The 21494-nt window shown below is 50.9% G+C and overlaps 4 protein-coding genes across 4 annotated transcripts; 3 read left to right on the plus strand and 1 right to left on the minus strand.

Annotated features, from left to right (window-relative positions):
• Window positions 1-1381: 1381 nt before the first annotated feature.
• PODANS_1_23400 (uncharacterized protein) lies at window positions 1382-2843 on the plus strand (the record flags this gene model as incomplete). Its single annotated transcript, XM_001906630.1, has 4 exons — window positions 1382-1410; window positions 1563-1797; window positions 1923-2373; window positions 2434-2843. 4 exons carry the CDS (start codon window positions 1382-1384, stop codon window positions 2841-2843), a joined length of 1125 nt encoding a protein of 374 aa, XP_001906665.1.
• A 205-nt stretch (window positions 2844-3048) lies between these two features.
• On the minus strand, window positions 3049-4244 carry PODANS_1_23410 (uncharacterized protein; the record flags this gene model as incomplete). The annotated part of the gene is made up of 3 exons (XM_001906631.1): window positions 3049-3303; window positions 3369-4035; window positions 4090-4244. The coding sequence occupies 3 exons, from the start codon at window positions 4242-4244 to the stop codon at window positions 3049-3051; spliced, it is 1077 nt and encodes a 358-aa protein (XP_001906666.1).
• A 1841-nt stretch (window positions 4245-6085) lies between these two features.
• Window positions 6086-11698, plus strand: PODANS_1_23420 (uncharacterized protein; the record flags this gene model as incomplete). The annotated part of the gene is made up of 2 exons (XM_001906632.1): window positions 6086-8135; window positions 8187-11698. 2 exons carry the CDS (start codon window positions 6086-6088, stop codon window positions 11696-11698), a joined length of 5562 nt encoding a protein of 1853 aa, XP_001906667.1.
• A 7866-nt stretch (window positions 11699-19564) lies between these two features.
• PODANS_1_23430 (uncharacterized protein) lies at window positions 19565-21148 on the plus strand (the record flags this gene model as incomplete). The annotated part of the gene is made up of 2 exons (XM_001906633.1): window positions 19565-20131; window positions 20186-21148. The coding sequence occupies 2 exons, from the start codon at window positions 19565-19567 to the stop codon at window positions 21146-21148; spliced, it is 1530 nt and encodes a 509-aa protein (XP_001906668.1).
• Window positions 21149-21494: the final 346 nt, after the last annotated feature.

Raw genomic sequence — 21494 nt, forward strand, 5'->3', positions numbered from 1 at the left:
TCATGGTTGGTCAGAGATGGGATGAAGAGAGCTCGAGGATGGGGCGTTGAAGCGACTAAAATGAGAGATGAAGACGCGCAGACTGTTGTTGACTTTACACGACGCATCGCAAGCGGACATAAAGCTCTTGTCTCTGTGCTGAAAACGGCCTGGTTCTTTATGGCCTCGTAGATTGTTCCCCTTTCATGAGCCTGTCGAGGTGTACATGCTTTGTTCTTCAGTGGCCGTTCCTGGTGGTCTGCAGAGCATCTGCCGTGCCAGTGGATCGGCGCGTTTTTCGAAGCTGGAGCTCTGCGCAATTGAGCCTTTTCCCTTCTCAGCAATGTGGTCTGTGCTTCTTCACCAACTTGTTGTTCGGTCAATGTGGCTCAGTTTTTCGTGGCTGCTGATACGTGTTAGTGGCTGGTGGAAAGTTTGGTGGGGCAGCAGCAATGTTGGTGACTCAGCAGTGATATCTACTTTACCCCCCACGTATTTACCCGGCAGGCAACTCATCCAAACCTTCCCGCGTGCCTTCCCAGCATCCGCACACTCCCCCATTTTCCAACTTCGTGGAGATGTCTTCTCCGGATCAGCCACATCTTGTTAAGAATCTTGACCTAGCACTTACCATTGGAATATCTTTCAATTGAGGGTTTGGGCATATTTATTTAATACCTTGAACAAGCACCTGAAGTTGGCACGACATCCCATCATGTATGAACACAAGCCGCACACTTGCATACGCACTACCATTGTCGGATCTACTCCCAATGCGCCATCCGTTTCGTATTCCCCTGTGAAGCTCCACCGCTTCCTTCAAATGTTTGCTGAAAATCAGGGTTCGACTTGAGCCACTCTTGCGCATCTGTACAACGGTTCCATGGTGATCTTTGCTGTCTGCGGTTGAATTCCACGTGAAAGGGATCCTCTTCGGTCATCTTCACAGTTGCCTTGTCCATTGCTCGATTCGATATTTTGAGTTTTCTGTCAAGCAGCGAGACTGTTTCAAGCTCCAAGCCACTCAATGGTGGCCCCATCCCCACGAAGCTTAACATGTTGCCAGTGACCTCACTCGCGCCCGTGAGCTGGGCGAGCAGGGGACGACACAGGTGTTGCAAGGCGGGGTCCCCTGGCTGTTTGACTTCCATCCCGGGCGTCACAAGCACGAAGTGGGAGGTGGAGAGACGGTTGCCCCACGGTTGGCTGCGGGCTAGCGAGATTCGATTTGCGACTTTGTGCTGACCACATCCATAGCAGGCACCTCTCATTTTAATAACCTGCGACCTGCTCCTCCAACGCGACCTTGTTTTGTTCATTCTTTCTGCCCCATCCTCTCGCTCGTTTGATTCCTCGTTTTACACCCGACCCTCGCTACTTCAACACCCAATCCCGCGAGATCATGGCCGTGGGAACCGTTCTCGTCACTGGGTAAGCCCGTTTCTCACCTCTGCGGCCCTGAGACCCCTCTCCGCAATCGCTGTCCACTCCCCCGCATGGGCGTGCCAGCCGCGAAGAGCATCCCCGCCAAATTCCCCAGAAAAAAAAGAAACACATCTGACGCTGATATGGATGGCTTACAGTGGCACCGGCTACATTGGGTCTTTCACCACCCTTGCACTGCTCGAAAATGACTACAATGTCGTCATTGTCGACAACCTTTACAACTCGTCCAAGGTGGCGGTAGATCGCATTGAGCTGATCTGTGGGAAGCGGCCCTTGTTCTACGAGGTCGACGTGACCAACGAAACCGCCCTCGACGAAGTGTTTGCGAAGCACCCAGAAATCGACAGTGTCATTCACTTTGCAGCTCTCAAGGCAAGTTCCGGATCAGCTGCGTGACATGCGCTTACCCACAGATGCGCTTCTTCCCCGCCAGCGCAACGCAGTGTAACGCTTGCTACATCATCATGGGGCCAGGCTAACTCTTGTCTCCCACCTAGGCTGTCGGCGAATCAGGCGAGATTCCTCTGGATTACTACCGAACCAATGTCGGCGGCAGCATCTCGTTGTTGCGCTCCATGGAGAAGCATAATGTTACCAACATCGTCTTCTCGTCGTCGGCTACCGTTTACGGCGATGCCACCCGCATTCCCAACATGATCCCGATCCCTGAGCATTGCCCAATCGAAGCCACCAATACTTATGGCCGGACCAAGGTTATGATTGAGCAGGTGATTACCGACCAAATCCATGCCCAGAGGCAGAAGAACCAGAAGGCGGGCAAGCCCTTTGAGCAGTGGAACGGGGCGCTCCTGCGTTACTTCAACCCCTGCGGCGCGCATCCCAGTGGTATAATGGGTGAGGATCCGCAGGGTGTTCCCTACAATTTGCTCCCTCTGCTGGGCAAGGTCGCTACGGGGGAGAGGGAGAAGCTGTTGGTGTTCGGTGATGGTAGGTCATTACAAGTCTGTTATACCCCTGCTAGATGGTCGGCTAACACTTGTGAAACAGACTACGCTTCAAAAGATGGCACCGCGATTCGCGATTACATCCACGTCCTCGATCTCGCCTCTGGTCATTTGGCTGCCCTCAACTACCTCCGCGAACACAAGCCTGGGGTTCGCGCCTGGAACCTGGGATCTGGCCGTGGCAGCACAGTGTTCGAGATGATCAAAGCCTTCAGCAAGGTTGTCGGTCGGGACCTGCCGTACGAGGTCGTTGGGAGGAGACAGGGCGATGTGCTTGACCTGACAGCCAACCCTGCCCGTGCAAACGAAGAACTGCACTGGAAGACACAGTTGACGCTGGAAGATGCCTGCGCTGATCTCTGGCGCTGGGTGGAGAACAACCCTAGGGGGTACAGACAAGACCCGCCGGCCGAGCTGCTAGATGCGTTGAAGGCGAGCAAGCACAAGAACTAAGAAAAGATTGATGCGTTTACGATTGTTTATGACTAGCAGGCTGGCAGCAGACGGGAACTGCAAACGATGTATTCTTCTCAGGGCTTTTATTACAGAGATAATGGTTAGACACAAAAGAAGACGTTTTCTCGTTTATTTGAATGGATATTTCGTTTTATTTTCGACAAAACAAAATGTCGTGACCATGGAAGCGCCAATCAAGGTACTATTCGACTTTGAGGAGAAGCTTGCCCGTGGTCTTCCTGCTCTCCAGATCGATGTGCGCCTGGGCAACATTCTTGAGGGGATAAACTTGGTGGATATTGGCGTGGATCTTGCCCGTTACGAGCAAGTCAAAAAGCTCGCTGGTAAATGTCTCCTTTTCCTCTGGGGTGGTGATGTATCCGGGCATGGAAGGTCTCATAATCTTGATGTTTTTGGGCATCAGGCGGAAGAGGTCGACCGGTTCAACAGCGCCAGACTTAATTGTTTTTCTCTTGTCAGCTTTCCCACGCAACTCGAGAAAAGGGGGGGGGGGGGGCTTACCGCATTCCCAAACACAATGATCGTCCCCTTCCTCGCCACGATTTCTAGGTCTACCGTTCCAAACGTCGCCTTGCCCACCCCGTCAAAAACCACGTCTACGCCCTTGTTGTTGGTGATTTCCTTGACCTGCTGGATGACTTCTTCCTGCGGGAGGCTAGAGTCAACCACCCATCCTGCTCCCAACTTCTTGGCCAATTCGCACTTCTGCTTGCCGCCGGCGGTGGCGATGATCTTGGCGCCCATGACGGCGAGGATCTGGACGAGCATGGAGCCTGTCCCGCCTGCTGCTGCGTGGACGAGGGTCCATGGTCCTTCAGAGATTCCGAGTTGCTGGGTGATTCCTGCTGCTTCGCGGACGAAAGTTAGGGCGGTGAGACCTTGGAGGTAGGCTGCGCAGGCGGTTTCGGGGGTGAGCGAGGCCGGGAGGATAGTGGCTTGGGTGAGGGGGAAGGTTAGGAGGGTGTATTGGGCGTATGTGTTGTCTGCTAGGTAGACTACGCGGGAGCCGACGGGGTAGGAGGGGTGGGAGGAGGCGGTGATGGTGCCGGCGGCTTCTTTGCCTGTGATCAGGGGGTAGGGAGAGGGGGTGTCGTTTGAGCCGTTGGTGGAGGGGTGGTTGCTGTTGGAGGAGGGGGAGGGAGGTTTGTAGAGACCGGTACGGAAGTATCTGGGTGTTGGTTAGGATAGGGGATTAAATGAGGGGAGCATGTGGGGAGCATACGTGTCGATGTAGTTGACGCCAACATACTCGTTGCGGACGAGGATTTGGCCTTCACCGAGAGAAGGGACGGGTAAATCGGTCTTGTATTCCAGGACATCGGGGCCACCTGGACGAGAGATAACAACGCCGAACATGGTTTTGGGAATGGGTGCCATTTTGACTTGTATGAGTGTTTGTTTACTTCGGACCGGCGGTTTGTGATAGCAACACTGACGTTATCAAAGGTGCTGTTGGGATGAGCACATGGAGATGGGATATCTGAGGTAGGTATGTAGTCCAGTGTGGGGAAGGACCGGACTGAGTAAGACACTCGGGATGAACTATCGTAGCCGGATGAACTGTGTCTCGGACTGTCGATGGGGCCGGTGTTATTTATTCACAAAGTTGACAAGGTGAAGGATTTCGGGGAAAGCATCAATTTGAAATTCACTGCGTTTAAATGATCAGATCCTTCCCCCTACGTTTTTACCGCCGACATTGAAGCCGATGACAAGAATATCATTCGGAATTTCACGATATCCAGCTTCCCCTCCTCATGCTACATCATGTTACACATACGACTAGGACCGAGTCGGAGGTTGATCCGGGGATGACTAATGATGTCATCAGTAAGCGGTTGTCGGATTTAGTTGAACAGGAGCTCTGGAAACAACGTCGTGCTCCAACGTCGTGAGCCGGGATATACCGAATCTCAGTCCTTCAGGCATTGAGTTTGAGAGAAAGTGTGCGGTGTTCAAGTCTGTCTGCCTTGGCTGTTCGTGAGACCTGTTGGGCTTGCATGCGTCCTCCCGCTACATCGGACAAAACTCCATGCTCAACCCGCTTTGCTTTTTTCCACACCAGACGGCGGCGGACTATAACTTCCCTTCCGTCATGACAGCACCAGAAAGAATAGCAGAAAAGAATAAAATTGTCAAAGAAGAAGCTGCCCCGCGTTTTGAAATCTTGATTGGCAGGGACTGGCGTCCTTGGTGGGGCTGCATAGCGCTCGAAACGCTGCGGCTTGGTGGCCAATTCAGTGGCTGTGCTTTCGACAGCGGCTTCAAAGCCAACCTATCACTCTCACCACAAAATAACGGGCACTCAGAAGTGGGTTAAACCCATATTATATTAGAAACCACACCTCGAAAGATAATCGTTAGGCCTTTAAAGATAGATAATACGCCTTTAAAGATAGTTATAAGCCTTTAAAGATAGTTTAAAGATCTTTAAAGATTGTTAACAAGGCCTTGAAAGATAGTTTAAAGTCTTATCAATTTACTTTTGAGGCAGTGTTGACAGTATATTATGAGGTCAACTTACTTGCTGTGCCAACTATTTTGTACGGAGGGTGCCTATGCATTGCAAAGTCAAGCCCCAAGCCTAGCTGTGAGCTTCCTTCCCCTGTAACCTGTCTCACAGGGGGCTCAAGCTCAAGTTGCACAGCGCACCCAATAATAGACGCCGTGAATATTCAACCAGAAATGCGAAAGTGCCTCGTCATTTCAAGTTTCCATGGTCTAATCCTCTTGGTACAACTCTCTAGTCTTTTCCATCTCCTCGCATTCATTCATCCTTCAAACCAACCCCGAAAGCTCGTTCCGCAGCGCGTCAAAAACTGCCTTGGCGCGCTGTGATCGTCGCAGAGTAGCGGCAACGGGCCCACAGAACCACGTACACCACCACGAGGCTGGCCACGCAAACCGTCCAGTTTGGACGCGAGACTGGCCGACAAACCGTTACATCTGGATCTTCTGTTTCTCTCCAGCTTGGTGATCTTTACCAGCATCTTGGGAGTTCATCGTTGACACCTCCAGCAAAAACACCTCCGAGGGTGACTTCTTTGTCCGCGGTGTGATGATCACTTCTCAGTGAACAAGGTTTTACAACCCAAGCAGAAAGACGGGAGCAGCACCTAATTCTGCCGAAGACGAAACATATCCGCGTTTCGACACACAATTTCCAGCTATATACACACACATCTGTCTGGTCATGATCTTTCCGAGCTCGACAGTTTATGACGATGACTTCACCCTTTAGCCACGACGGTGGTCGTCGGGCACGGCTCCAACAGATCGCCGCCGCTTGGGGTATCCACCCAACCATTCCACCGGTAACAGTTCAACAGCGACCTCCCCAACGACGAACACCACAAGATGATTTTCAAGCAGAAGAGTTATTGAAGCGGCAAAGACTGAGCGCCTCTGCGGACGGCAACAAAAGTTCTCAAAATGCAAGCATCAAACGCGCTTTCAGCTCAAACAAAAAGCCCTCAGGAACCTGGGATCCCAACGAAATATTCGAGGCTCTAGACGCTCTGGTCACCAATCGAGGAGCACCAGGCGTTGCGGATGCCTTGATTGCCAAGCTGGTGAACGCGGGAGGAAATGTCAATGTGTCAACCATCAAAAACAAGACCAACCTGCTCACTCGGAGAAAAAGCTTGGAGAACTTGGAAAGAAGCAGAGTGCTGCAAAGGGCGGTTCAAAACCGGCACACCGACATGGTTGCTGTCTTGGTCCAGTATGCCGACCCCCTCACCCTGGATGCGGCGCTTCCTCTTGCGATACGATCTGGGGATCTAGAAATGCTGGCCATGTTACTTCACCAAGGGGCCAACTCCACGCAAACTCAAGATGCCCAGGACGCCTTCAGGCAGCTCTGCATCATGGGTGGCCATGCGGATCTAGTCGGCTTGATCTTGCAATCGGAAGGAAGGCCATCATCACAATGGATATCCATGTCCATGGTTGACGCTACACGTAAAGGCTGCTTCCATACAGTTATGAGGCTCAGCCGGTCGACAGCTGATGGGGACTACCACAAAGCCGAAGCGCTCAAGACGGCCATCTCCCAGTGCAGGGTCGATATCGCTCTTGCCATCCTTACCGGTACAAAACCACCTACACAGGGTGGCCAGGGTGTTCTGGAAAGCTTTGCACAGTTGGTGGAACACCCCTCACTTGGTCCCAATGACAGACTTCCCTTCACCGAGGCCCTCCTCTGTGCTGGTGCTTCAGGGGAACCGATTGCGATGGCACTTGCTCAAGCTTCTGTCAACGAGTATTATGATATGGTCGATTTACTCGTGTCTTATGGAGCTTCAATCGAGCACCAAGAGGCTGCCATTGTGCGGCACGCCTTGTCCACCGGACGAACTAGCTTGGCCCAGTTATTACTGAGCGAAAGGTCTACACTTAGCCCAGCATATGCCTCGGAATGCCTCGATAGCATACCGAAAACTATTGCACCCGAGGATCGGCATGCTATGCTCAGTCTCCTGCTTCGAAAAGGGGCAAGCGGGCCCCGTCTACACGAAGTGCTTATCGATGCCGTAAAGGCCAACGACCTTCAATCTGCCCAACTGTTACTTACCCCACAGTTTCCCGGTGGGCAGCCAGCCTCCAGTCACAATTTAGGAAACGGGAAGCATGGTTTGGTAGCTGTTAGACACGCGGTTGCGTCAGTTGATCATAGGAATGGTCTGGCTTTGAGCATCGCGGTCCAGATGGGTCAGTTGCAAATGGTGAAACAGCTGTTGGCCGGTAGGCCAAGTACACAAACTCTGGACCATATCTTTCCTCTCGTTCGAGCCCTTCAGCCGACGATTCGATATCAGATCGCCGAACAGTTTCTAACTGCGGGCCTGTCGAGCCCTTGTGTTTCGGTCGCTCTGCAAGAGGCGATCGAAGAACAGCCCCCACGCCGTGACGAAAACTTTATAAGCATGCTTCTCAGATTCAACGCCGACATCAATTTCAACGATGGTGCTGGCGTCTTGTCGGCTATAGCTATTCGGGATCTCCCTCTTCTAGAAAGGTTGCTCACAAATAAGCCAGCACCTCAAACAATGGCTGCTGCCGTCATGAAGGCTATGGAAGAGTCGGATAGGGAGACACGATATCGCATGCTTAGCCTGCTTGTTCCGAGTGCTGGTCGTGGTGAGACATCGCAAGCACTGGTACATGCTCTGGCCGTCAAGCCCGTGGATATGCAACTGGCCAGACTTCTCCTGGAACAAGGACGGGCAGATGCCAATTTCGACCATGGAGCATCTGTTACTTTAGGTACGTGGTCATACGTTTTGTGTGTTCTTTGACGTCTCTGACATGAGGCAGCCATTAATGATCCTGAACCATCATTGCTGGAACTGGTCCTACAATATGGTGGCCCCAGTCCAGACACACTCTTTCAAGGGCTGGCCATGTTGTCAGAGGTGCCGACAAACCAAGTAAAAGCGGCCAAGGTTGACTCCATTCTTCGCCGAACACGGGATAAGAACATCCTGAACGCCATACTTGTCAAAGAGGTCCAGACGCTTCTCAAGATAACACCAGAAAAGCGCCAACTTGGCGTCATCTCTTCACTTCTCGCAGCCGGAGCGGATGTAAACTCCAATAAAGCGGCCGCTCTCTCGTGCGCTGTGAAGGCGGCCGACTCTGCCATAGTCGACCTGTTATTCACCGTCAACCCCAATGCTACATCACTCGCCGCGGCCCTCCCACAATCGCTCAATATTCTTGACCCCATGGATAGACTGACGTTCACCCAGAAACTGATAGAATCAGGAGCGCCAGGAGCCGAGGCCAACCGGGCATTGGTTTATGCAATCAATGCCCACCCGAACGACCTACCTCTTATTTCACTCCTTGCTACCCATGCGGATTCCTCTGGGGGCGACGCTCTCCTCACCGCCATCAAAAAGGAAAACCCTGAGATTGTACAGCTGGTGCTGGACAAGTCGTCCACGGTTTACTCGCAACAAGTACTGCAGGACGGGTTGGTGGATGCGCTCTTGGTTACAAACAAGACCAAAAGAGTGGCCATATGCAAGGCGCTGCTCGTTAAGGGGGTAAAGGGGCAGATTGTTTCTGATGCACTGCTGTCTGCTGCCTCAGACGGCGATATTGAGCTTGGAAGGGTTCTTTCCGACTACGGAGCAAGCGCTGATCACCGCGATGGACAAGCCATTGTGGAGGCTTGTGGAGCAGGAGCTAAGGATGTGATGGAGATGCTTTTAAGAGGCCAAAGTGGTCAGGTCGGGGAGCAAACCCTTATCAAGGGGTTCCTGGCAGCGAGTCAGGTCGTTGATCTGAAGCGCCGGGAGGATGTGTTCCGCATCTTACTCCAAAAGGGGGTCAAAGGTGAGGTTGTGGACGCACAGCTTGTTTCGGCGGCCAAGTTTGGAGATGACGGCGAAGGGCTCGTGAGACTGCTGCTTCAGCATGGGGCAAGCGTGGACTACAATGCTGGAGAGGCTATCTGGAATGTCACGAGAGGGGCAAATATGGGGTGCTTGAAGCTTATGCTTGGCATCGATAGCGGCAGGGAACAGGAAAAGAAGCCAAACAAGGTGACCTTACTGCGGTCGCTCAAGGCAAGCAGAAAGCTGAGCAGGGACTCGAGGTTACAGGTTGTGGACTGGTTGTTTCAAGCCGGAATGCCGCCATGCGAGGAGGTCAACATCGCTTTGAACAGAGTCGTGAAGGAGGATCCAGATTTGCGGTTGGTTGGGCTGTTGCTCAAGAACGGGGCATCGCCGCTGTCTAATGGCTGCGAGACGCTGACGGATGCAGCTCACATGCTGCTGGTGGATGTGTTACAGCTGCTTTTGGCGGGTGACATCCCACAGAAGGATGTGTCATGGACCTTCAAACAAGCGTTCACCCCACAGGCATCGGTGACTTGGTTTACGGAGAAAGGTTTCCTGGTCGCGAAAATGTTACTCGCCAAGGGTGCAGAGGGGGAGAGCCTGACACTGGCGTTGATGACGGCCATCGATGCATATGACACGGAGAAGGACGAGCTGGCGCGCAGATTCGCTAGTCTGCTACTTCAACACAAGGTTGACGTGTCTTACGAAGATGGCATCGTGTTGCGAAAGGCGGCTCAGCGGGCAGATGCAGACCTTATTCGACAGGTCCTACAACAGAATCCGGATTCAAGAGCCGTTTCCCTCGCATTCGGCTACATTTTCGACCATGCGGATCTATCGGAAGAAGACACCCTTCGACTCATCACTCTCTTCACCGAATATCACGATGGAGAGGAGAGGCTAGACGTCATGTTTCCACCCGCTGTCGGTACCGAACCAGTGCTATTCCGAGCCTTGAACAAGTTTCCGCGGTCTGCCAAAATCATGGAGACGCTGCTTGATGCGGGCTATTACCACGATCAACTGACCACGATGAGAGTTATGGAGGATATTGACGAGGAAGAACAGGTCAATTTGCTATTCTGGGCCATTTCACAGCCACAGAAGCGGGTCAGCAATTCTGTCATTGAACTGCTGGTTATCCGTGGTGCAAAGGTGAATTTTGAGACCAAAATCTCCAAGACAACACCTCTCATGTTGGCTATCCGAGCCAAAAGGCAGGATGTGGTCAAATGTCTCATTCTCGCCGGTGCCGAGGTCGATGTGATGGATGTGACGGGCAACACGCCGATGACAATGGCAACTGAGATGGGTGGCGAACTGGGCACAAGCATCATGTCCAACATTTTGGCAGCTGATCCAAATGCAAGCCAGAATGATGGCTCTGTTCACAACGCGGCCAGGGAATTGAACCTACAGGCCCTGAAGGTCTTGGTCGATTTTGGCCATGATGTCGACTTTCCCAGCACCCTGCATGGTGGTCGGAGTGCACTGGGAGAGCTATGCCTAAACGCTGCAAGCGGAGGCTCGCTGACAGCAAGTCAGGAAAAGCAAATGCAAAAGTGCATGAGTTATCTGATCAGGGAAGCTGGGTCAGATCTTACAATCCAGTGTGAGGGCAAGACCGTCCTACTGCTCGCGCTGGAGAGTCTGGATCCTATCGCCACAACAAGTGCCTTGCTGAAGACAGGGGTCTGGAAGTACATCAACGAGCCATACAACCAGTTCACTGACGGGACATACACATACTCGCCATCGCAATATGTCCAGCGAGTCCTACCCAACATCAAAACCAAGGCTCGACTCTTGGAACTGCTCAAAGCCAACCGTTGCAAGGACGTCTTTTACGGCAACGACCCTGCCCAACCCCAACCAGAGGGCGCAATGAACCTGCCGCCCGAGCTTCTCCGAGCTGAACGTGAGCGTCGCGCCCTCGAGACTCGGATCCAAAAAGAAAAACAAGAACACAACGCCGCCCTGACCCGCCAAAAAGAAATCGCCGACTTCCAAAACCAGCTCTTCAAGACCCGCGCCGAGATCGAAGACTCCCGCACCCGCCGCATGCGCCAAGACGAGCTCGACTTTCACCAGACACGCCAAAGACAAGCTGATCAGGCCTTTGCGAAAGAGCTTCAGCGACGGAAGGCTGAGCGGGAGGCCAACGTGGAAGCTGAGCAGCGCCTGACCGAGGCTGGCTTGACGAGGGCGAGGCTGATCAAGGAGGCGGAGCTTGAGATGGAGGAGAGGAAGCAGGAGAAGATGATTGACTATGCCAACCAGATGAGCTCGGTTAGGGTTCGGGAGAGAGAGGCGATCGACCGGGTTGATGCTGCGTCCGAGGCGAGGATGACGAAGCGGCTTCAGGAGCATAGGAGGTTGGTAGAGGGGCAGAATCAGCTGGCTGGTAGACTGCAGAATGGGGTTGATGGGCAGGGGAGAAGGTTGGGGGGGTATATCACTGGGGAACTTGACTGAGAGGAGTCTTTGGGTAGGTTCAGGGCGGACAGGGGGAGACAAACAAAACAGTGAAAATGTACGGAGGTTCCGGAACAAAGACAGTGAACTTGCCTGTTACTTACTAAGCCTTCCTTTTTTTAAGCCTTAGCCCCGCTCCTAGCGAAACTATTATTAAAAATACTACCAATTTAACTACCTACTTTAAACTGACTTTTGCTACGCTTATCAAGCTACCCAGCGAAGGTGTTAATATAATTAAAATCGTCGTTTTTCGCTTTATCTATTTATTATAATTATATTATGTTAAAAGAGGTGCTATTGATGCCTGTAAAATATAGGCTCAAATAGCTACCGGCGCAGTACGCTAAGAGTAAAGAAAACTTTGACTGCAGTATTCGATAGTAGCCGAGGCATTGAAGGAAGATGGATTGCAAGGACGGTGCCCTACAATATATAGAAGATAATTACTGTTATATAGGCTTGTGAGGCACTGTATAGATGTGGTGAACCAGTATATTGATTGAACTTAAAGACTAAGAAATATCACAGTGAACAGGGTGTGAGGCAGAGGTCTTATAGGCCTTCGGTCTCTCAATCGCTCTTCGAAGCTCTCTCCGATCCCGGGCCCGAACGCCCGCTAAGTGCGCTAGCTAAAATAAGGTTACAGGCTACGTTGCGCTACTGTTTTCACCCTTGCAGGGCGCTAGCCTTGGCGTCCGGCTTCCCGGGACCTCGGATTGCTTCAGAGGGGCCGAGTTCCATTCCGGTTGCCGTGGTCCCTAAACCTCAGTGAACACTGTTGATTCCAAGCAATTGTGTTGCCTTTGAAACCCTGTATTCTACAGGGCTCAGATACACTGTAAAATCCACAAACAAAAGCTGTATTTCAACAATAACGCATCCGGGATCGTGCTGTGCTTGCCTGCGTGGTACTGGATCTGGAAGCGGAAGTCACTAAGTAACTCCGACCAGCGCACTTGCCTCTGGTTCAGCAGCTTCGTGGCTGTAAACTGGAAAGTATATGTTGGGATATGGTAAGGTGCGTTGTGGTAAGTTTGACGCCACGTTGATCTAGATAGCTTGAAACTTTAACTTTACTGGATGTGATGTGTGACTCGGAGGTATACGAACTGTCTACCAAGCTGAGGCTGTTCTATATAAAAGATGGCTTCTTCCCCGCTGTTAAGTCGCTCGAAAATAATCTTTCCTCACCACCATACCGCCAAATCAAATACCTTCTATCCGAGCGCTTCCCGAGAGTTTTGCCCAGATTCGTGTTGAAACCCACCGTTGATGCGTTAGCGATACCGCGCTTCAACTAACCGATTTCCACCCCAAAACAAAATGAAATGCGGGCGGACGAATATATCGGGGGGTATAGAGATGCTATCGGCCCTGTAAATATAAGCTTGGTGGATGATGCGGGATGTTTACGATGGGCGTCAGTTACGGATGAGGAAATGCGCATAATCAAGTCACATTTACGTGATACGTTTGGTGTCTCAGCGATGGAGCTATGTGACCCATTTGTTGTACTCGATTACGATAGTACAGTTGCCGGAATAGGGACTCTTCCCCGTAGCGTTGGCGGGTTTGTACCGATTTGGCGGGATTTCGACGACGATTTTGCTTTCTGGCCATTATACGGTGAACATGGACAAGGAGAACCATTTACTTCGGAAATATCAGGACTGGAAGACTTCAACGCGATTGATGGACCAACTTGGGACCAGATGGCACTGCTGGCGAATACACTGCTTCTCGACGCCGAAGCGATAGCATATATCTCCGGCATTCTCATCATCCAAACCCCATTAGTACCGGAGGACGAGTTCTTTGCTAAGCTACAAGACCGACCTCGATCGTATAGTAGATTTCCATGGGGAGTTCAATGGCACAACGGCCCCTTAATACCCACCGAAGCAAGGCGACGGCATAAAAACTCCCGACCCAACCGAACTTATTACTATCGATGGAGAAACACGGTGCAAGAAAGAGGACAATACGGATTACATTTTGTTTGATGAGAAGTTTTACCCAGGGGCCCAAATCTCATCCACCTCTTCAAGCGGTGCAATCTGGAGTAGCGTATCGGCAGGTGTACTGGTTCGGAAAGGGGTGGAACGGCGGGTGACTATACCCCGTCATACTTGGATGGATCATGACAAAAAAAAGGCAAAGAACATCTTCGGGAGACAGATTGCTTGGAAGAAAAAACATTTTACAGAGCAATACAAGGCGACCCAGGCACGAAAGTTGGGTATCTACGAGAAGTAATCGGTGATACCGATATTGGACTGCTTAAACTGGATGACGGCATTGAGTTCGAGAATACCCTATTTACTATAATATTTCTTAGTCTTTAAGTTCAATTAATATACTGGTTCACGACATTTATTTAGTGCTTCACAAGCCTATATAACAGTAATTACCTTCTATATATTGTAGGGCACCGTCCTTGCAATCCATCTTCCTTCAATGCCTCGGCTACTATCGAATACTGCAGTCAAAGTTTTCTTCACTCTTAGTGTACTGCGCCGATAGCTATTTGAGCCTATATTCTACAGGCTTCAATAGCACCTATCTCAACATATTGTATATAAGTTTCCGCCATACTATATGTCACAGTGCCGACCAAGGACTAGGGTGAGTGTCTTGTTATTGCGCGAGGGAAAGGAAAAGAGGAGCAAAGCTCCCTACGAAGCGGTGTCTAAATACAGCCGAAGCGGCGCTACTCCTCTCGTGCTCCACACCCTGTTCTCCCAAAGGCATCGCTCTGATACCGTGGTTGAATTTGGAATAGGAGGACTCAGGTTATATGGAATAGATAGATCACCACCAGGTTTGTAGGGTTTATTTGGTATCACGGGCTTCATTTTCGGCGACGAGGAGGTCTGGTTTGGCTGTAGGCCTGCCTGGGAGGGGGTGTGGGAGGTATTGCTCCCGGAGGATTGGTTCAGACAGGTTGCTCCTAGGGCTTCGGCCCCGAGGCCCACAAATCAGTGTTGATAGGGATAGGTTTTTGCTCTCCGGAGTTGTTTGTTGAAGTACTTCAGAATATCATCACCTTTTACATATCTCTGCTGGCGCCTGACACGATTGAGCCCCTAAAAATGCAAGTCAGGACGGCTGGTTCGTATTACAAGGTATGGTCTCACAAACTCAAGGGGAAAAAGATGGTTGTTTTCTTCAGGCTATGTCTCAAACTCAAGCTTCCACTTTAAGGGCTCTTGGCGCACGAATTTCGTCAACCCAACGGATACAGACGCCAGTTTATAAGGGATCAGACGGGCGGGTTCTGGGTCTAGGTAGATGATGGCGGGAATATTTTGGCGTACGACACGGGGAACTGTTCGCAGTAATGGCTAGAGTATGAAATTGCAGCAGACAAATTGAAAGGTCCCGTGCTGACGCCGCCTTGCCGTGCCGGGTCCCAACATCCTGTTCCACATATGTGTGCACTGTGCCTGTTCGGATACCTGCAGGGCAAGGTGGGAGCGTTTGCTTGTTCATATTTGGTTCCGGCCCAGATTAAAAACTTTCCCTTCTCATTATCGCATCTTCCCTCTTTGCCAGTACAAGCGCAGTGTATCCACCTTAAGATGGACGAAGATGATGGCCAGCCTTTGCAGGTTGCCAGCCCTCCTCTCGTAAGCCGCGTACATTTGGCTTCCAGCCTCCCTCCTTGTATAGCACTAACATGGTCAAGGAATTCCGTATCGGTGGCCAGCTTGTCTTTGCTCAGACTTCCAAGTTACTAGATCCGCGTCGTACCGTGTACCGCCTGCAGCTCAAACAGCCACTCTTTCTCCCATTAATCCAGTTTTTTGCCACTTGCTACCCTCGAATACGGACATACTACCCTGGATGGTTTCTCCCCCCGATAATCATTGTTAAAAACGAAAGGTGGGCTGGGAAGTCGAGTTCGATAGGGAGAAGCAGGTCTACGATGTCTTGAAACCGCTTCAGGGAACTGTCATCCCATATCTCTACGGCGAGGGAGTATATGATGGGTCATCGGCCTTGGTTCTATCATTCGTCCGTGGAAAGACTATCTACGAGCTCCTACGCGAGGGTAGATTACCCAAGGATAAGGACCTGGAAGCCCTACGCAACTGCCTTCAAGATGCTCTTCGAGCGCTAACGGTGTATGGAGTCGAGTATACTGACATGAAAACGGACAACTTCCTGCTCACAGACGATGGGCGAGCGACAGTTGTCGACCTTGAGCAGGCAGAGCTAAATAGAGCAAACGTCTGGGAAGGAAGTACCAACAACGCCAATGTTGATTACCTCATGTATCAATTAAGCGAGCCGCGCAGACTAGCACTTCGTCGATCCACTGGGCAAGGCCTGCTGCCCATCCCAGGCGCAGCTAAAGGCCAGCTCGTCCATTATCGCGGCTAAGTTGGCAGCGGCTGAGGCAAGCAGATATAGAACTTTATTTATCTATCTATTCTATCTACATTTGGTGGAATCGTTGTCTATGGCGAGACCCCCGCATGGGATTTGAGCCTATGGTACCCGACGGGTCCCTGGGAGCCAGAGACGCCGAACAATGCAAGAGATCCACGAGTTCCTCAAATCAGAAATCTGCATAGCCCAGGCCCGCCAGGAGGAATATGCTAATCGGAAACGCAAACCTGCCCGCAAGTACTACGTCGGCTAAGAGGTTTGGCTCGCGGCCCGCAATATCATGTCAGACAAGGGAAGCGTACGCATTTCACATTTTGATCGCCTACGCTAACATGTGTCGAAGAGCACTCCTAGACGCACGACTCCCTTTCACCATTATCGAAGGTTTCGCGATCTGAGTTAAATTTACGGAGGGACATTGGACCGAATCTGCGTTTACTAAGGGTCCTAACAGTTTACAAAGGCCATCAATACATTTAAGACTAACGTAACGGGCATGTACCCTGCGGAGGTTTGGCTCGCTATAGCAGTGATGGCGACTACCATATAACCAGCTTATTACTCCTCTAAATTACTCTCAAAAACTACATCTACAATCTCATTATTCAATAATTCCCCTACTTAACTACTGGTCTGGGGTGCGGCCACAGGCCTGAGGGTATGTGTGAGGTAGTGGGGCTCGCGGAGGATTCAGGGGTTCAGGGGTCATGTATAAAAGTAGCCTACTTCTCGCATTCTACTTTAGAGAGATTATCGACTTTTTATTCTTTAAATTTCGTGCCTTACACGCGTGCAGAAGGATACTAGCCCTCTATTCAGGCCAATCCGGTGCTTATTATATAGCTTGCGAGTCTATAGCGTCTTTTCTTTGTCCTACGTGAAGTGCGGCCTGCGAGCGAGTCGCTGTCACGAAGGTGTTTTATTCAGGGCCCAGTTGAGGGTATAGTTGTGGTATTGTGGTTTGTTGTGACCTTCCGGTAGGAGGGTCCGGTTGGGAGGCTCCGTGGGAGACTCGGAAGGAGGCTCACTTGGGAGATGTCCCTGTAGGGGGCTATCTGGGAGGTTCCAATATGCGGCTCACGATGCAGACACCGGAGGCGCACAATGGGGAGACTCTCGGGGAGAGTCTCTAGCGAAGGAGGATGCGGGGGGACTCTAACAAGCTGGTTTTACTATGGGAAAAACAGCTTGGGAGGGTCACTGGGCATGCTCAGCTGCCGTAGAAAAATAAGAAAAGTATAAATGCAAAGAAAACAAGATGCAAAAGAAAGGGTGTGACCTGTAATTGATGGTGAATTAAAGATGAGGAGCTCCATGATGAGCATCCCGAGGCAAGGCCTTTTAAACTACCAGAGTGAGAGTCCCAGACTAACGTGTGACCTTCCACCCGTGGCTCGGAGGGTCACAACAAAAGCTCCCTATAAAGCGGTGTCTAAATATAGCCGAAGCGGCGCTACTCCTCTCATACTCCATACCCTATTCTCCCAAAGGCATCGCTTTAATACCGTGACACTATAAGTACAATCAATGCGTACTATTATAGGGCTCTTAGGCCTATATATGGGACATAACTCTTAATAATTAATAAAGTGATTAGTTATACTATAGTTTAACTATCATTTACTTGTACGTCAGGAGTTAGTAGTTAAAAGTAGGGTAGGTAACTAAATATTACGCGGCTAGTAAAGGAATAGTTTTAATTATCTAAATATATATTCAAGCCTTTAGTAATAGCTTAAAGGCTATATGGCACGGCCTCGAGAGAGAAAGCGAGAGCAAGATGAGACAGCCCAGTGAGAATTTGAAAGTCGGAACCAATGCACAGCAAGCTTCGAGTCACATGCGGAAAAGCGGGGCGGTGGGACAAAAGGTGCACATGCTTGGAAAGCCCGAGTTTGAAAAAACCTTGATGGCATTGAACGTTTTAGAGGACATCAAGATCGACCTTACACGTGAGCAAACCTTAATTTACAGGTATATTCTCTCAGAGAAGCCGCTACCTTCATTCTGACAGTTATGTGTTGTGATAGACGCATTGAAGACGAGTTCCGCAAGCGGGGCCGTTGACGAACTCGCCCAGAACAAATCCTCTCTGCCTGCCAACTGGTTGCTCTATGTGCTACGTCTCCGCCAGGCCGTTTCACATCCGTTCCTGCTGGAGAAGTTGAAAAAAGTTGAGATTGACACCCCCTATATCGTGCAGATTGGGCGTTGGTGTGAAGAGAAGCTGAAGAACGTGATGGGCATGGGGTACGATGACATTCATGGAACATCGCTGGATGCCAGATTCGATTTCAAGCCGCATCTACTTCGGCTGGAGAAGCATCAGGAAGAAGACCACATTGGAAATGTCTGCAAGAGATGCGGATTAACACCTGATGATGGCTTCAACCCAAAGGCATGTCTATCTTTACACCAATATGCCAACAATATAGGGAATGGAAGTTTAATTAACAGAAAATCTTAGTGCGGGCATCATTTCTGTCGGGAATGTGTCGAGAGCCACATCTCGGACATGACGGAGGGCGTTCAGCAGGATCTTGATTGCCGTGTATGCAAGAAGCTCATTACGAACATCAAGGCGTCTCGCAAATCCAAACCAGAGGACCAAAAGAGCACCCCGATGAAAAAGAAGGCGATTCGCGGTGCATGGCGACGTGCTTCTGATCGCAAAGGTCGGGAATTGGGTGATGATGTGAATGGGATTCAGCCAGTCGGCCCATCAAAGGTCGAGTCTCTTTTTCTAGACGAAAGTGTAAAATCCGGTCTCGACAAGATTCAAGCACAGGACGACTTCACTGAAAAGGAGGAGATCAAAGTATTCGTATGTGATCTTGTTGCTTTTACCATTCTCCCCGGCAAATGTTTCACATTACTCGAAGCTACACCCTTCCCGTGATAGGACTCTGGCAAATATATCTAGGTTGCCTCGATTCAATGCAGCGGCCAAGCATTGAATCTTGTCTGTGCAAACCGAGTATTCATTTTGGATCTTTGGTGGAACTACGCCATCAAGCAACAGGCCTTTGGATGCGTGCATTGCATAGGCCAGCAGAACAGACCCGGCGAGCCCGTATCGTGGTGAGGAAGACCATTGATGAGCGAATGGCAAAACTACAGCACACCGAACTCGTCACGATTGATGCCGCCATCAAAGAACATAACCTTTCCAAGATGGCGCTTACGCCGGGCGAAATTGCTGGCTTGCTCGGTGGGGTTGTTCTAGATGAACACGGCAAGATTCAGAACATTGTTCCTGATTATGACGAGGAAGACAGCGACGAGCAAGGAAATCGCGATGTGGCGTGTCAGGCTCACCGATGACGAGAGGCTGGCTGCTAGCAAACTCTACACAAAACATTCGTTCTGTTCTTGCAAGTCCTTCTCTTCCTTTTCCACAATATCCAAATCCTCATCATCACTCGCTTTTCGGGCTTCTTATCTTGCTTGTTGTATTATTTTATCATAATGGCGGCATCGCACACAGATGCTGGCCGTTCTCTCGCTCAAGGAGACAGCACAACCACGCTCGCTCCATCAGTTCCACCCACCGCCATAAGCTCAGCCCAAAAGCTTAACCAACTGTTTGACAGCCCAAAAGAACCCAAGAAAATCACTGGTAGCATTGAGAAAACAACAGCCACTGCCGCCGCAGCCGCCGTTGAAGATAGAGCCCCGGACGGTGGATATGGCTGGGTCTGCACCTTCTGCAGCTTCATGATCCACGCCAACACATGGGGAGTAGGATCACCATGGGGAATATTTCTCGATCGCTACATATCCCAAGGTACTTTTGCGCGAGTGGGGAGGTTTGAGTACGCCATCATCGGAGGCCTGGCTATGGCTATGGCCCTCATCGTTGCGCCACTGGCAAATCGCTGCAAAATAGCCCTGGGAACTCGAGGGACGATAGTGCTAGGGTCCGTGATTGCATCCATTGGAGTTCATACTTCATCAACTGCATCCAAGGTTTGGCATTTGGTGCTATCGTATGGAGTTTGTTATGGGTTGGGGATGGGGATAGTGTACATTCCTGTAAGTTTTCTGAGCGCTCTGTCGAGATCGCCGTCGCTGACTGTGTGGTGACAGACCCTCTCCGTTGTCGGCCCCTGGTTTTCCATCCACCGGAGTCTAGCCATTGGCATTGCGACAGCCGGATCAGGCTTTGGCGGGCTGGGGTACAGCCTTCTCGCCGGCAAGCTCATTGCCACGTACGGAATTCCTTGGACCTGGCGCATTATGTCCTATATGATGTTCTTCTGCAACTTCTTCTGTGGCTTGCTTGTCAGAGAGAGCCCGGTAACAAAGTCACCTGTCAACAACCCTGTTGCGGCGAAGTCCTCATCCTTCAGCTTCCACATCTTCACCCGCCCGCAAGTGCTTCTCATTCTCATCTGGGGCTTCATGGTGGAACTCGGCTATGTGTCGCTGTTCTTCTCGCTTCCAAGCCACGCCACCTCCCTCGGCCTCGATCTCAATCAAGGGTCCATTGTCCAAGCCGTGCTGAGCCTCGGTATTGGAATTGGCCGCCCCTGCGTGGGCTGGGTAAGCGACAGGCAAGGCCGGATCAACACGGCACTGTTGATGACGCTCTTTTGCGGTTTAATCTCTCTTACTTTGTGGATCTATGCCCGATCGTATCCCCCGCTGTTGGTATTTGCATTCCTTGCTGGCATCTCATCGGGTACGTTTTGGAGCACTGCCAACCCCATCGTCACAGAAGTGGTGGGATTGAGGCAGTCCTCGGCCACGTATTCAGCGGTGTGCTTGGTGATGGCGCTGCCTGCTACTTTTGGGGAAGCTATCGCTCTGCAGTTCGTGGATGAGAGCAGGACAGATGACGCCAAGTTTTTGCCCTCGCAGGTGTATGTTGGGTGCACGTACTTTGTCGGGGCGGTGGCGTTGTTGATGTTGAGGGCGTGGAGGGTGTGGCAGTTGCAGAGAAACCTGGCGGTCGTGGAAGATGCCGAAGTAGCTGGGGTTGTGCCTGAGGAGAAGAGGGTGTATGGGTGGATGATGCCGAGGATGTGGATCAAGGTTGTGAAGGTATGATGTGACGGAGAGAATGAATCACGACGGTTATGAAGGGCGTTAATGGTTATGGCAATATGGATACTGAATTACTAATAAGGTGTTGTAGGATCGGTGGGAAGGTAGACAAAAGTTTCTATCGATAGCAGTAACGTTTATTCCTTTTGGACCATGTTCCCAACCTGCCACACATGCTCTGACGCCTGTCAATTGTTCAATAAAAGTTGTCCACGATGTGCACACCATGAGAAATGGTCACACACGCAACCCTAATAACACGAGTGAACAAAGAGCTATCATGACCAAGATAGCACGGCATCTACCGGCATGCAAGTGTATTATCGTTATTTATTATCGCTGTTTTGAC

This window comes from Podospora anserina, chromosome 1 (assembly GCF_000226545.1).
Source record: "Podospora anserina S mat+ genomic DNA chromosome 1, supercontig 6".
In the NCBI taxonomy this organism is placed as follows: domain Eukaryota; kingdom Fungi; phylum Ascomycota; class Sordariomycetes; order Sordariales; family Podosporaceae; genus Podospora; species Podospora anserina.